The sequence below is a fragment of the Myotis daubentonii genome, chromosome 9 (genome assembly GCF_963259705.1).
Source record: "Myotis daubentonii chromosome 9, mMyoDau2.1, whole genome shotgun sequence".
NCBI classification, from domain to species: Eukaryota; Metazoa; Chordata; class Mammalia; order Chiroptera; family Vespertilionidae; genus Myotis; species Myotis daubentonii.
The window spans coordinates 31,451,157-31,465,590 of NC_081848.1; the positions used below are offsets into that span (position 1 = coordinate 31,451,157).

The 14,434-nt window shown below is 33.7% G+C and overlaps 1 protein-coding gene across 13 annotated transcripts in view; it reads left to right on the plus strand.

Moving 5' to 3' along the window:
- Positions 1 to 14,434, plus strand: part of PICALM (phosphatidylinositol binding clathrin assembly protein) — a 110,963-nt gene that overhangs the window by 66,234 nt on the left and 30,295 nt on the right. For 6 of the 13 annotated variants that reach the window (XM_059708211.1, XM_059708213.1, XM_059708221.1 and 3 more), the window contains 4 exons: positions 858 to 981; positions 1,251 to 1,387; positions 3,337 to 3,440; positions 9,075 to 9,221. In XM_059708211.1, coding sequence (XP_059564194.1) covers positions 858 to 981; positions 1,251 to 1,387; positions 3,337 to 3,440; positions 9,075 to 9,221 — 512 coding nt within the window. The remainder of the gene's footprint in view (positions 1 to 857; positions 982 to 1,250; positions 1,388 to 3,336; positions 3,441 to 9,074; positions 9,222 to 14,434) is intronic. The other 7 variants (XM_059708219.1, XM_059708220.1, XM_059708217.1 and 4 more) reach the window with 2 other exon arrangements.

A 14,434-nucleotide genomic window follows, 5' to 3' on the forward strand; every position in this document is an offset into this window, starting at 1 on the left:
GAAAAGGAAATTGTAATTTAAAAGTGTAGCAGATAAAGTAGGTGCCAGATGGACTGGTGACTGGAATGAAATTGACCTTCCTTTGAGGTATCCTGTGGTCCTCTGGGAACTACATCTTTGGGTATTATAAAGGAAACATACCTAGACACATTATCACTGGTACTCATGTTTTACTGTTCCTGTAGTAGCACTGCAAAAACCCAGGCTATAAATTATCGGAGTTATTTCCTGTGAGAAACTCAGTATTTTTTATTCATCTGGGTTTTCTCAAGAGTATGTGAGCTCTTTCCTAATTGTATAGGTTCCCTTCCTTCGGGCTTGGAATACTATATTTTCATCAGTCTGCAATGTCTCACAGTTATTGAGAACCCTGTCCAAAATCCAACTCTTACTTTAAAAAGAGTGAATATGTGGCCCTAGCCAGTGTGGTCAGTGGTTAGAGCACCAGGTCATGCACCAAAGGATTGCAGGTTCTATTCCCAATCAATGGCTTGTGCCTGGGTTGCAGGTTCCATCCCTGGCCGTGGTCGGGGCATGTGTGCCTGTCTCTCTCACATTGTTTCTCTATATCTCTTTCCTCTACCCTCCCTCTCACTCTCTCTAAAAATCAGTGGAAAAAATATCCTCTGGTGAGGATTAACAACAATAACAATGACAAAAAGTGTGAATGTGTGTGTAAATCATCTAACTGCTAATACTTCTCTAGGTTACTGGGTAGAATATTTCATATGAAGTACTGGTTTTGACTTCAGAAGTTCATAATTATAGTGCCTCTTGGTTGCCAGATCATTTTATAACCAGGTTGTAATGTGAGATGTTGGGCAGAAAGCCAAATTACCTTTGTCCAATTATTATAGGGCGACGACACTTTCTAACGCAGTCTCTTCCCTGGCAAGTACTGGTTTGTCTCTTACCAAAGTGGATGAAAGGGAAAAGCAGGCAGCATTAGAGGAAGAACAGGCTCGTTTAAAAGCTTTAAAGGTAGGTGTGTGCATTCTTTTTATTTGGATAAACAAATACAGGTGTTCATAAAATAATTAGGCTCTGTATAGAAACTAACAGTATTTAATATATAGTTGTCCATTTGAGGTAAAACTCAGTACTTAGTCTAATTTTTCGTCCTGAAATTGGATGACTTAATAAACAGAATACCTTTCTGCTATCAGAACAAAATTAGAAAATACTTTTGTTTAGAGGACATACAAACAAATCTGCTGCTGGATTCCTTATGGTCATTACTTTCTCAACAGGAACAGCGCCTAAAAGAACTTGCAAAGAAACCTCATACCTCTTTAACAACTGCAGCCTCTCCTGTGTCCACCTCAGCAGGGGGTATAATGACTGTACCAGTCATTGACCTGTTTTCTACCCCTAGTTCTTCTAACAGGTAAGTGGAGAGGGTAAAGATTTCTATTGAATACTTAGGTTTAAAGACTTCTAATAGAAATTATGCAGAGCTTTTCAGGTTTAATTTAACATTTGTAATCATAAATTCATACAAAGGAGGTGCTGATAAGTGGTAGTATAGGTATAATAACTAAATATAAAGTGATACGAGTTTGTATTTTGCCTATTTAGGAAATGCAAGATAGCTAAATTATAAATTTATAATAATTGGAATAGAGTAGATTATCTCTTGGCAAACATGTCATTGTTTACAAACACATTTATGAGGTGTCTAATGGTTCAAGACCCTTTATAACTTGGAGATGTGTGTGTAAGAGAGAAAGAGAGAGATGTATTTCAAAATATCCTTTCATTGGGTATTAAATGTCTTTTTCATATCCATTCCTTGGTGTTAAACTCAGTAATCTAGAGTATAGTAATAGTTCAGTTGCCTATTGAAACCTACCAGATCAACATGAATAATCTTGTTACTTAATTTAAGCTACTTAATATTTCCAGGCAAATTAGAATAATTGGCTTTTTCAAATCTGTTCTGTCTTTTACTTCATAGTGGTTTAAAATAGAAGAGTGAAAGTCAGATTGTGGTTTGAATCCTGGCTCTGTTATTTCTTAATCTTTTTTTTTTTTTAAACCTCAGTTTCCTAATAAGATAATGTATGGTTTGGTATAGGTCAGTTTCTCAATATTAAGTAAGCATCAGAATCACCTGGAGGATTAATTAAACCACAGATTTCTTAGTCTCACCCTGAGTTTCTGATTTGTTGGTGTCGAGTGAGGACCAAGAATTTTCATATTCAACAGGTTCCCAGATTTACACGTTTAGCTCTCTAAAGTCTCAGCTGTTTGGTGAATTTAGTTATGTGTTTTTCTTTCAGTTTTATTTTCTGTTTTGTTTTTGTATGCCATTTTCCTTAATTCCTAATAAAATGACATCGATCCCGTTTAGTATTAAATTTTCCACTTGGGCACTTGAAAAGAAGTCTGTTTTAGGGGAAATGAATGGAAAAGAATGTTGAATGTTAGAGGATGAAAAATATTTTTTTCATCTAATTTGACTGTTTTATTTCACTTAATTTACTCAGAAGTTTTCACCTTTTTTATAGTAATTGAGGGCAAATCTTACAGCCTATTACAGAATGCTTATTATATATTCTAAATGTATTTGTACTTTTAACTTACCAATGTATAAAACTATTTTTTATATCCAAAAGACATTTCTTTAAAACAGTTTTAAGTGTAAGTTAAAAGTGATCTAAGCTGTGGTACACTTAATGCTTCAGTTCATGGAAATCCTAGGATTGTTTTTTGAGTTGTTATTCCTTAGTTACATAAAAGTCTTGTGATAAAAAATATATAAGCATTCCTCTCTGGAGTTGTGTAATGGATGGCTCTGTTATAAGTTTATAGCATAGATGCATGTATAATTTTTCCCTGAATTATTGACATGTTTGGAGTATGAAGCAGTAGAGGTGAGGTTAATAGATATTTTACTTTGTGTAGGCTTTTTGGTACTGCAAATGCAATTGAAATTCTTTAAAGATTAAAAGAAAAAAAAACAACTTTTAAAAAAATTAAAATTACCATGATGTTTCATATTTTGAATCATGTCATTTAGGTTCATTTCAATAAGGAAATCAGTTATTTTACTGGGGAAGTTATTGATCTTTTCCTGAAGGATTATTATTACTTGAATCCTATGCAAACTGAAGATTTGGGTACTTGAATATTTTTCTAGGCCTTCTTAGAAATATGCTGTTGTGTGAGGGATGTGCCATTGTTATCTTACTGAAACTGTTCCTCCTTTTGAGATTTACATTATTGAGGCTTTCCCTCAGTTTTCTTTGTAATGTTCTTACTTACTTGGGAAAAGGAAGTGACAAATGTGACAAAATTTACCTAATAAATCATCTTTTCAAAATATCTTCCTAGCTCATCGAAGCTACCAAATGATTTGCTTGATTTGCAGCAGCCAACTTTTCACCCACCTGGACTTTCTATGTCAGCTTCTTCTCAGGTAGCAAGTACATGGGGAGGTAAGCATTAATGAACTCTACTTAATATATTGTACAGGCATCTTCCCTCCCTATCCCTATTCTGTGGTATTTTACTTATTTGTATAGTTTAGATTATACTTGACACATGAGAACTTAAAAAAATAAGAAAATGGCAATGAAGTCAGTTTGTCCTTTGCAGACATGTTTTTTAATTATAAATGTAATTTTAGAATTCATGTTCAATTAAATTATGAAATGAGGTTTAATGAAGATGAAGAGGAAGGACCAGGTGTATGTTTAAGTATAAAATTACTCTTTCATTGTTGACTTTATACTCCATAATCAGAAAATGTGTAATAGTCATTTTACTTTTGGTATAGAAAAAAATTTACTTGAAGGGGGAAAAAACTCATCTTGTGCAAGTATATGATAAAGTTCAAATAAAACTCAGATGGTGTTATCAGGCAATGAATGAACTATGTTCTGACCAGGAATATCATGACAAACTTTATATACTACTTGTACTTAAAATATTGATTTAATTCAGACCTATACGATTTTGGTATTCAAAGATTTTCCTCCTAGTACCAACAGGAATGTTTTGCTACCTTGAAGTAGTTCTTTGATGACTATATCATGACCATGACTGTGGCATCTTTAAAGGAGTGAGCCTAGTCCATGTCAGATTTTAAGCAGTTTTGCTTAGACATTTAGTATACTTTCAAATCATTTCCTTTGGTAGGTTTTGATCCTTCTCTTTGTATATGTGTAAGTATTATTTTACAAATACTCAAAAAATATTTGGGAGGGAAAGGAGATATTTTGAGAAAGGGCACTGTCTAGGGCAGTGGTCGCCAACCTTTTAGACCTCACGGACCAAATTAGTGGTCCATGGACCACCAGCTGGCAACTGCTGGTCTAGGGAACTATGGAGAATGGCAAACTTACTTTAAAATTTATATGTGGCTCACATGTAAAATCTGAATTGATTGGCTCTCTCATATCAAAGATAAAGAATGTAGTGAGTTTTTATGACATGAATTAGACTTTTTTCATCTTTATTTTAATAATTTGAGTTTTAAGAACTTTTATGTTTTGTGTTTTTTATAATTATTTCTTAAGGCTCTCTTTTGTATAATAGAACATAATCTATATAAAGGTAGATGTTTTCAAATATTTTTTTCAGTGCTATACCCCTAATATCTGATTTATAATAGGTGCTTTATAAATATTTGTTGAATGGCATTTTCTTTATTTCTAGACTGGGTTATTTCTGGTTCAAAATATTGGTCAGGGAACAACAGGAGTAGTGAAACACTAAAACATTAAATTTTTAGACTCATTTTGTGGGCCATAACTTAATTAAAAAATAGTGGTTTCTGAAGGCAAGTTTAAGTTAGCTAAATCTTGAGATCTAGGAGTAGTAGTTTCTAAAAATTATAAGCTAGTTTAAAGTCAATAAATATTTTAGATTTAGCTAAATGAACTGTAGACAGCTAATTCAGATTAAGAAAGGAGTTTCTTAAGATTCTAATTAGTCCTAGTTTTAGGATTTTTAATCTGCCAAAACTTACGTGCTTATATTTTGCTCATTATAAATTGCTTTAGAAAAGGGTAGCAGAAATAGCATGGCTGTTTAAGCAATTTCAGCTTGCTTCCCGTTAAAAAAAGAAAAAAAAGAGAAGTTTTTCTAAATTAAGGCTGAGAAGTTGTCTTTCTCAATAGGTGGAAAATTTTACAGAAGGCTAATGAAAATTAATGTAACATTTCAAAAAGACTTAATTCAGAAATTATTTTGTCTGGACACTATATACAATTAATTCTAACAATGACAAGTTAAAATTTTGCTTGAAATTATTTTGAGCTCATATGTGGAGGCAAATAAACTGTTGCTGTAGGAAAATAATTTTAACTAATTTCAGCCTGTAAGAATTATTCCACATCCTGTTATAGGAAACTAGAGGCCTGGTGCACAGATTTATGCACCAGTGGGGTCCCTCAGCCTGGCCTGTGGGATCAGGCTGAAACCGGCTCTCTGACATCCCGAGGGGTCCCGGATTGCAAGAGGGTGCAGGTCAGGCCGAGGGACCCCATTAGTGTGCGATCAGGACCAGGTGAGATGCGGGAGGTTGGCCAGCCGGGGAGGGACTGTAGGAGGGCTCCAGGGCATGACCAGCCCTACCTCAGTCCTGATCAGCCAGACCCCAGCAGCAAGCTAATCTACCAGTCGGAGCGTCTGCCCCCAGTGGTCAGTGCACATCATAGGTAGGGACTGGTCAACTGTTTGGCCCCTGGTAGTCAGTGCAGGTCATACATAGCAAGTGGTTGAGTGGCCTTAGCATATCATTAGCATATTGTGCTTTGATTGGTTGAACGGATGACCAGACACTTAGCATATTAGGCTTTTATTATATAGGATATCCATAGCCATCTATTTGTGAATAGAATATGTTGAAATACATTTAATTATGTTTTTTTCCGTTTGTGTTTATTTTGCCCTATGTACTATTTCCATCATAATTTTCCCCATATATTAACATTAGGTTTGCTGTGTACAAGTGAGCCTGTTAAAAATGTTAAAAAATACATAAATTAAGTACAGTGGGAGCAAGTACAGAAGCAGAAAAGCTAATTATTACATATGAGGAAAAGATGGTGATCTTTACTATGAACTCAACTTAAGAAGACTTAAATCTTGTCTTGACTTTCATATAAAGATATTTGGCTTCTGAGTTGGTGATAATTTCAGAGTTTTTACTTATGCATATTGGTAGTTTAATGAGAGTATTTTAAACAAAAATTTTGAATGCTTCCTGACTTAGAATATTGTTCATCTCCATGCCATTCAGATTACGATTTTTTACTTTATTATTAAAACTAAAGTTAGACTGAGATAAATTAATAAGTAAGTCATATATAAAAAGCTTTCATTATGATAATAAATCTTTAAAAGATTTTTGAAATTAACCATTGAACATTTAAAATATGTAACATTTTGCACTGTTTTGCTTTTATAACATGTGACAAAACAAAGATAGTTATTTTGGATTCTAAAATCTCATTCTATGCTTCTCTTTTCATTTGCTAAAAATGGGTGTTAATAGATTTGGTATTTAATTTAGTTCTTATTCTTACCATAAACACCACAGACATGATGTATATTCCCAATTACAGGTAAGTTAGTGATACAGAGTTAAAGGGAAGTAAGGGTTCTATGCTTATGTGAAAGGCATTTAAGATTCCACTGAAAAGAGAGAGAACACAAGCTTTCCTGTTCCTCTCATTGCATTATTAATGAGCCTTTGATTTTTAAAGAAATGTTCTGGAGTCTAAACAAGCACTTGGTATTGAATACTAATATCTGAGAAGATTTACGTTTTCATCACTAAGAAAACTTGAATTACAACAGAAAAAATATACAATATTATCAACTCAGTACACTTTGTATGTTTTAAGCAAGATTTCTAAATTTACTTCAGGCAAAATTACCATTCTGAAGTTTAATTTGCTTTAAGTCCCAACTAGCATGAAACAACATGTTATGAAAAAAATTAAATTTTCTGTGTATAAAGAGTATTTAGAATCTCAAGACTATAATATGACTGGGCAGGTTCTATTTTAATCTTTTTTGGGGGGATTATTTTTCTATGACTCTAGTATAACAAAATTAAACTTCCAAATAAATAATGATTAAAAATAATGGAAAATTCATTTTTAAAATGTTTAAAGAACTTAGAGTAAAGTTGCCAGTCTAGTGAATAAAACTTAAGTTGGAAATTAGCTGGAACATGATTTTTTCTTTTGTTTTAATGAATGTTTTTATTATTTGTATTATAGTGTCTTTCCATTCATTAACATCATATAGAGTACCTGTCGTGTTTAGTAAAGTAGATAAGAACTGGTTTTTCTAATTGTCTGATTGACCTAAATACAGATGCACTTACACATATCTGCATATTCTTATTGAGAATGTTTTGTATAATAGAAAACGATTGATATTATGTGCTTAGGCAAAAACACTATCAATCAGTAGAATAGCAGATAACTAATAGTGACCTTTCCCGAACATGTTTTTTCTCATAAACCGGTGGATCTGTTCTAAAATTGTGTGTTCTTTTTTTGAATGACTTCTCTCATGGCTTTTTTTGCATAGAAATCTAGAGAGGTTCTTTGTTGCTTATTGTCCAACAAAGTATAATGTACTATAAAAAGTGCATGTTTAAAAATAGCACAGTCAACTGAACCAATCAACTCTAAATTTAAATGGGCTTCTTACAAGATTTTAGAGAAGTCATCATTACATTATTATTTTTTCTGAATCTTTTCCCTCATTATTCCATATATCCTTTCTCTGCTACTGTAGATGCTATTGATGATGCCATTCCAAACTTAATATGGGAAATATGTTAACATGATTCATCTGAGTTTGAATAGTACACTAGTGAATTTTGATACCTTTGTAAGGACTTGACTTTTGGTTGTGAATTGATGTTCCATATTAATGCATAATTCCTAGAAAGGTCCTTAAATGATACAAAAATTTAAAACTTGTTTTAAAGATTTATGACATTTAAGCCAATGACTTCAACATTTTCTTTATATTTTTCTTTTGTAAACAGTTGTAGGGTTTGTGGAGCACTTGCCTTGAATTTATTGACTTTAAGGAAAGTATGCATATATCATAGTGAATGAGCAGGTCTTAGGCCATTGCTGCCTTCTTGTTCCATCATACAGCCTTAGAATAAAATACAGTGCTTGATACTCTTTAGGTACCACAGTCTTTTTCATTGAGGGTCACAAACTAGAATAGACGACAGGTTGTTGTCTTCTCATTTTTTTATTGTCTTGTAATAGAAAAAGTTATGATACTATATTTTTGCTATTCTTTGTTTTTTCCTCACTCTGTTTACTTAAGGTAGGATAAATGGCTTTCTATCATTAGAATTATGATTATTTTGAGTAAGATATAGGTATAGTAAATACCTGATTCTAAAACAACTTTACATATAGAATTTGATAATAGTATATATACTAATATTCTAGTAGGGAGCAATACCTTTGTTATTTCTTCAATAACAAATAACAATACCTTTCTTTATTTTTAAAGCCAAATCTTGAAAACTCTTAGCTTGGCCTTCAAAGCTGTTCACAGTCTACTAAATGGCCAGTCTTTAGCCTCTGTTTCTAATTTTCTTAAAATCCTTTCCCCCATCATTGGATCTTTTCTTCATCTTTATTTTCTTATTTCCTACCTCTGAACTTATACAAGAGTTATTAATTTTTTGAGTAAACATAGCTTTGCCACCAGTCAATACATGTCCCACCTAGAGTGGGGAACATGATGTAAGATGGATGGCCGTTTTACAGAAGCATTTTGTTTATTATTCCTTTTTAACTACCTGATGGTGGCTTCCTAATGCTGGAAAGCAGATCTATTCTTAATTTGCTACTATTAATGGACACCTAAATGTTTTGTTTTGTTTTTTTTTTCTGAGGATTCAATTTAAAATATGGTAAAATGCAGTTCTTCCTTGGTGATTAGGTGTTTTTGCATGTAAGGTTAATAAGCAGTAATATAGCCACTACTTTTCACTTTGCATCTTTTGACTAATTACAATACTAATTAATTTACTTCCTTTCTTCATTTTGTTGTAATGCATTTGGACTACACAGATCCTTTCTCTGCTACTGTAGATGCTGTTGATGATGCCATTCCAAACTTAAATCCTTTCATCACAAGTAGTGGTGATGTTTACCTTCCCATTCCTGCAGATGTACCCACTTTTACTACTAGGACACCTACTCATGAAATGTTTGTTGGTAAAGTACCATTTAACCTTTCTTTCCAGTTAATGTTTATACTGCCTTTTTTTTTTTTTTTAACCTATCCATTAAGTATTTTTTAAAGCATTGCAATAATTACTTTGAATTTTATTATCAAATTTGAAAATAACAATAGCTATAATGGAGTGAGGTTTTAAAATTGATACTAGTATTCTTGATTTTATTTAATGCAAGTTTTTAGGAAGGAAAAGTTCCTTTAAAGTTAGACTTTTTAAAGTGCTTTGTTCTCTCTTATGTTGCAATACTCAGGCTGTCTAGCATCACACGCTGCATCCTATCTATTAGTATTAGGTTAGAGAGTTGGTTATTTGGAGAGCTGTTTGAAGAGTAATATCTCTTAAGCTTACATACATGTTCATGTGTGCTTAGATTTTTCCTCTGTACTTGGGAGATAGGCTTGTTATATTAGGAGCTGTCTTAGTCTTCCTCCCCCCCTTTTGAACTGTGAATAGTACAATTTTAAATTGTCGAAAATCTATGCATGCCTTTAAGTGTCTCATTTTATTGTTAGCCTTGAGATATATGAAAAGCGGAGACTGTAAAGCAATTGACTGAGTGACCTTTAATTGCAGTATGAAAATCCATTAAAAGTCAAATTTTCACACCAAAATTGTACAAGAAGAGTAAGTTTTTAAGTATATACAAAACCAAAATGTTTTTGAATCCTGCTAAAAAGATGCTAATTCTGCCTTAAAAGTTGGTGAAACTGCTTTTATACACTTCAACAAAATAGCTTAAGGTGACACCAATTTAAATTTTTGATTAAAGCAACATGCGGAAAGTCATCTATGTACCTACACTCTGAATACTTTGTTAGATATATCTGAAAGAGAGGGAGGAAGGAAGGTGACTAGAAAGCAATAGTTGGGGAATTGAGAATGTTCCAATGCAGGTGCTCTGGTTATATATAGTCAGATAACTCCAACCCATAATTATTGATTGCAATAATTCCTTTGTGTCACTGTAATGCATTAAAAATTATATAAAAAGTGCTTGAAACTAAATTTCACATTTTGTTATTCTTCAGAAAATTTGTCAAATGGAGTACCTTGCTTGATAATAGGGGTTACTAGAATTATCTTTGGAGTATTTTTATTTTATTTTTTTCTTACAAGCTTATATTTTCTCTGTTTACTATGTATGAACAAGTATATGTTTAGTAAATATGGCTATTTGTGTCTTTTTAGTCAGTTTTCTTAATTTGAGATATAAAACAAATATGTCTTTGCTTTGGGGCCATGTGCTATTTTCATATTTTAGGTTAGAACAGTGCATGGGCTTCAGACTGTAGCATCTGCTTGCACCGAAGACAGACAGGATGGAGGGAAGTAGCCTTAAGTTAAAGGTCCTGGCTATTTCACATTTAAACAGAAGCAGAATAAAAAAATAAGTAAAAGCCATTGTTAAAGTGTTACTTAGTTATTATTTTGGCTCTTCAAGGAAAGTCTGTAACAAGCTTGAGGCCTGTGGATTGACATGAGAGGAAGACTAGAAAGCAAAGCAGATTAATAAGGTGATGGCCATATAGTCCAAGATTAGTAGGTACATCCTATCCTATATAATAAAAGGCTAATATGAAATCGACCAAATGGCGGAACAACTGGTTGCTATGATGTGCACTGACCACCATGGGGCAGATGCTCAACACAGGAGCTGCCCCCTGGTGGTCAATGTGCCAGAAGCCAGGCTCATGGCTGGCGAGCGCAGGGGCGGTGGCAGGAGCCTCTTTCGCCTATGCTGCAGCATTAAGGATGTCCAACTGCCAGCTTAGGCCCGCTCCCCACATGGAGCGGGCCTAAGCTGTCGGGCAGAGGGACCCCTTGCCCCCAAGTGCATGAATTTCGTGCACCGGGCCTCTAGTTTAAAAATAACAACCATAAAATTGGTGAATTCAGAGTTTTCAAAGACCTCAAGAGAATATTTGGCCTAGCTCTCAACTCTCATACTGGTAAGGGAATGTTATTATCATTTTATGGATGGATCACCTGAGTGCCAGAAAAGTTAAATGCACCAAGATAACTTAGTTATTGGGAGCAAATCCTGAAGCAGGAGACCTGCAGCATTGCTCTGCAGTGCTCTTTCTCTTATGGAAGTACTGACTTACATCCTTATATTCTCTTTCTGAGAGCAAATAGTTCAAATGAATGTTAAAGTATACTTTATTTAAAAATCTGCTAAGTTTTGTCATTAGAGAAAAAAATGGATTAAAAAAAAATGAAAATGAGCACAGAAGGGGGAACTAACCATTAGGCATTATTCCAGAACAAGGGTCAACAAACTTATTCTTAAAAGGTCAGATTGTAGCCCTAGCCAGTTTGTGTTCAGTGGTTAGAGCATTGGCCCACCGACTGAAGGGCCCAGGGTTCAATTCCGGTCAAGGGCACATACCTTGGTTGCAGGCTCCATCCTTGGTCCTGGCCAGGGCCCTTGTGGGAGGCAAGTGATCAATGTTTCTCTCTGTTTCTATATATCTCTCCTTCCCTTCCACTCTCTCTAAAACTCAATGGAAAAATGTCCACGGGTGAGGATTTTTTAAAAAAAAGTCAGATTGTAAATATTTTTGGCTGGTGAGCCAAATCATTGTCACAGGTACTCAACTGTGACATAATAGTCTGAAAGTGACCATAGAAAATACATAAACATATGAGTTTGGCTGTGTTCCAAAACTTTATTTACAAAGATGTAGTCTGTTGATGCCTGTCCTAGAAGAGACCTTTTAAAAAGATGACTTACAACCTAAAAATTTCTGAGAAGTAAGTTATGTAATAAAAAATTCCAAGAGTTTTTTTTATTCAGAGTAAGAACATGAAAGGACCACCCAAGGTGTGTCATTCCTAGAGCTGCATTGCCTAATTAGCTACTGACCACATATGTCATTTAAACTTTAATTACTTAAAACTAAATGTTGCCCTAACTGGTTTGGCTCAGTGGATAGAGCATCAGCCTGCAGACTGAAGGGTCCCAGGTTTGATTCTGGTCAAGGGCATGTACCTTGGTTGTGGGCACATCCCCAGTAGAGGGTGTGCAGGAGGCAGCTGTATTGTTTCTCTCTCATCAATGTTTCTAACTCTCTATCCTTCTCCCTTTCTCTCTGTAAAAAATCAATAAAATATATTTTTTTAAAAACTAAACATTAAATAAAATTAATTTTACTTTGTAAGTTATACTAGCCACATTTTTTTATTGTTCAGTGGGATGTGTGACTAGTGTCTACCATATTGTACAGGACAAAATTATAGAACATTTCTGTTTATTAGAAAGTTCTGTTGGCTAGTTCTGCTCTAGAACAGTGGCAAGCAAACTTTTTGTATAGAGAGCCAGATAGTAAATACTTTAGTCTTTATAGGATACTTAAAATCTCAATTGTATATTCTTCTTCTTTTTCTTTTGTTTTGTATCTTTTTCTTTCCTGTCATTTTTTAAAATAACAAACGTTTAAGAATTAAAAACTATTTTTAGCTCACATGGGCTTGTAAACATAGGCCACAGCCTGTAGTTTGCCAACCCCTGCCCTGTAGGATTGAGACCAACCCAGAAAAATCAGAGAACAGCTTTACAATACCCTCCAGCCCTTCTAGAGGAAGACAACGATCTGATGTGATGCTTAGGCTACTAGGTGGCTTTTCCTCATTAAAAGAATACTGAATTATAAGTCAAGGCGAGTGGTTTGTCCCAGCTATGCCATGTCCATGACCTTGTCTAGTCTAGATTTGCTTCCTCATATAAAAGAGGACATTAGAAGACAGGTTAATATTAGCTAAAAGGTCAATTGCTTCATATTTTTAAAATCTAAACAGATGCAGTGTTGGTTATTTAAAATTGTTGTGAATATAATATGTATTTTGTTTATTTTTAATCATTCCATTCTACTTTTATCTGTTCCTCCTCTGTGCTTCTCCCAAATCCCACCCCAACTCCTCGGCCCTGTCCCCACCCTCATATGCCTTGTCAGATTCTTTTCTGGTGCTCAAGCTTATCTTAATACTGCCCTTACGTGCCATGACCCTTCTATTGTAGCTGGTTTATTTAGAAGTAGGTAATGGTATCTCTAAAATTCATCAATTTGTATAAAAGGGATTTTCTTTTGTTGTTTTTCTTAAAATGAGTCTTTAAAATATTTGAAGAAAAATACTTTTTTGCTTTTAAAGAACAGATTAATTTTTGCCAAATTTTGTTTCCTTAATTAAACACATTAATTAAACGATTTTTTTGTGTGCATAGGAGTTGGTTATCTTAGTTAAGTTGGCATTAAAAAGTAGGTTTGACACAACTAAAGAATTGAAGTTTTTGACTGGCAATAAGAATTGGACCCGTTTAAAAGTATTTTAAAATGACATATATGAGGGCATTCGATGGAAAGAGAATATGTTTGGAATCCAGTGAATTTAGTTTTGGATTCCAGTTCTCCCTACCTAACCTGTGTGACTTTAAGCAAGGATTTAAGCTTTCTATACTTAGGAAAATTGGGATATGTCTTGTAGTATTGCTGTGGGGTTTACATATATTACTGTGTAATATCCAGCACTATTCCTGGCACATAGAATTATTATTAAAATTACTATTAAAATCCATCTTATGTATGTAGATCATTTCGTATTTGGAATGTACTTTTTACCTAATTATTTAATCATCAGGTACAATTTTGAGCACTGGTTATTTTTGCATTGCTTTTAGGTTTTAAAATTGCTAAGGGTTGTTCATTCTTTTGGCAAGCAGTTGCTATGAAAAGCTCAAGAAGTTCATAAATCTTGAATAGTCCTGCTGAACAGAGATATGTAATTACTATAGCTGTAATAATAATTTATTTTTCTACCTGCTGGTTTATGTAAGATGAGATACTGGTTTATATAAGATTAGGATAAACTGAAAACTCCTATTAGATTCTAGAATCAGACAAATTGGGATTTGAGTCTTGGTTCCACCACTTATAAAATCTTTGTCTTGGTTAAGTTGTAAAATCTCTCAGTTTCCTAATCGGTAAAATGAGGATGATAATAGTAACTATTATAGGTTTATTATGAGGTTTAAGTAATAAATACCCTGTTTATGGTGTATTAATAAAATAGCAGTTACTTTCACCAAAAAAAAGAAAGAGGCCTCATTTATTACAGAACTACCACCAAAACTCATTAACAACCCAGCCAATTTTTCTTAAAGGTGTTAAGAATGTTTTCCTGTCTCCAAAGATT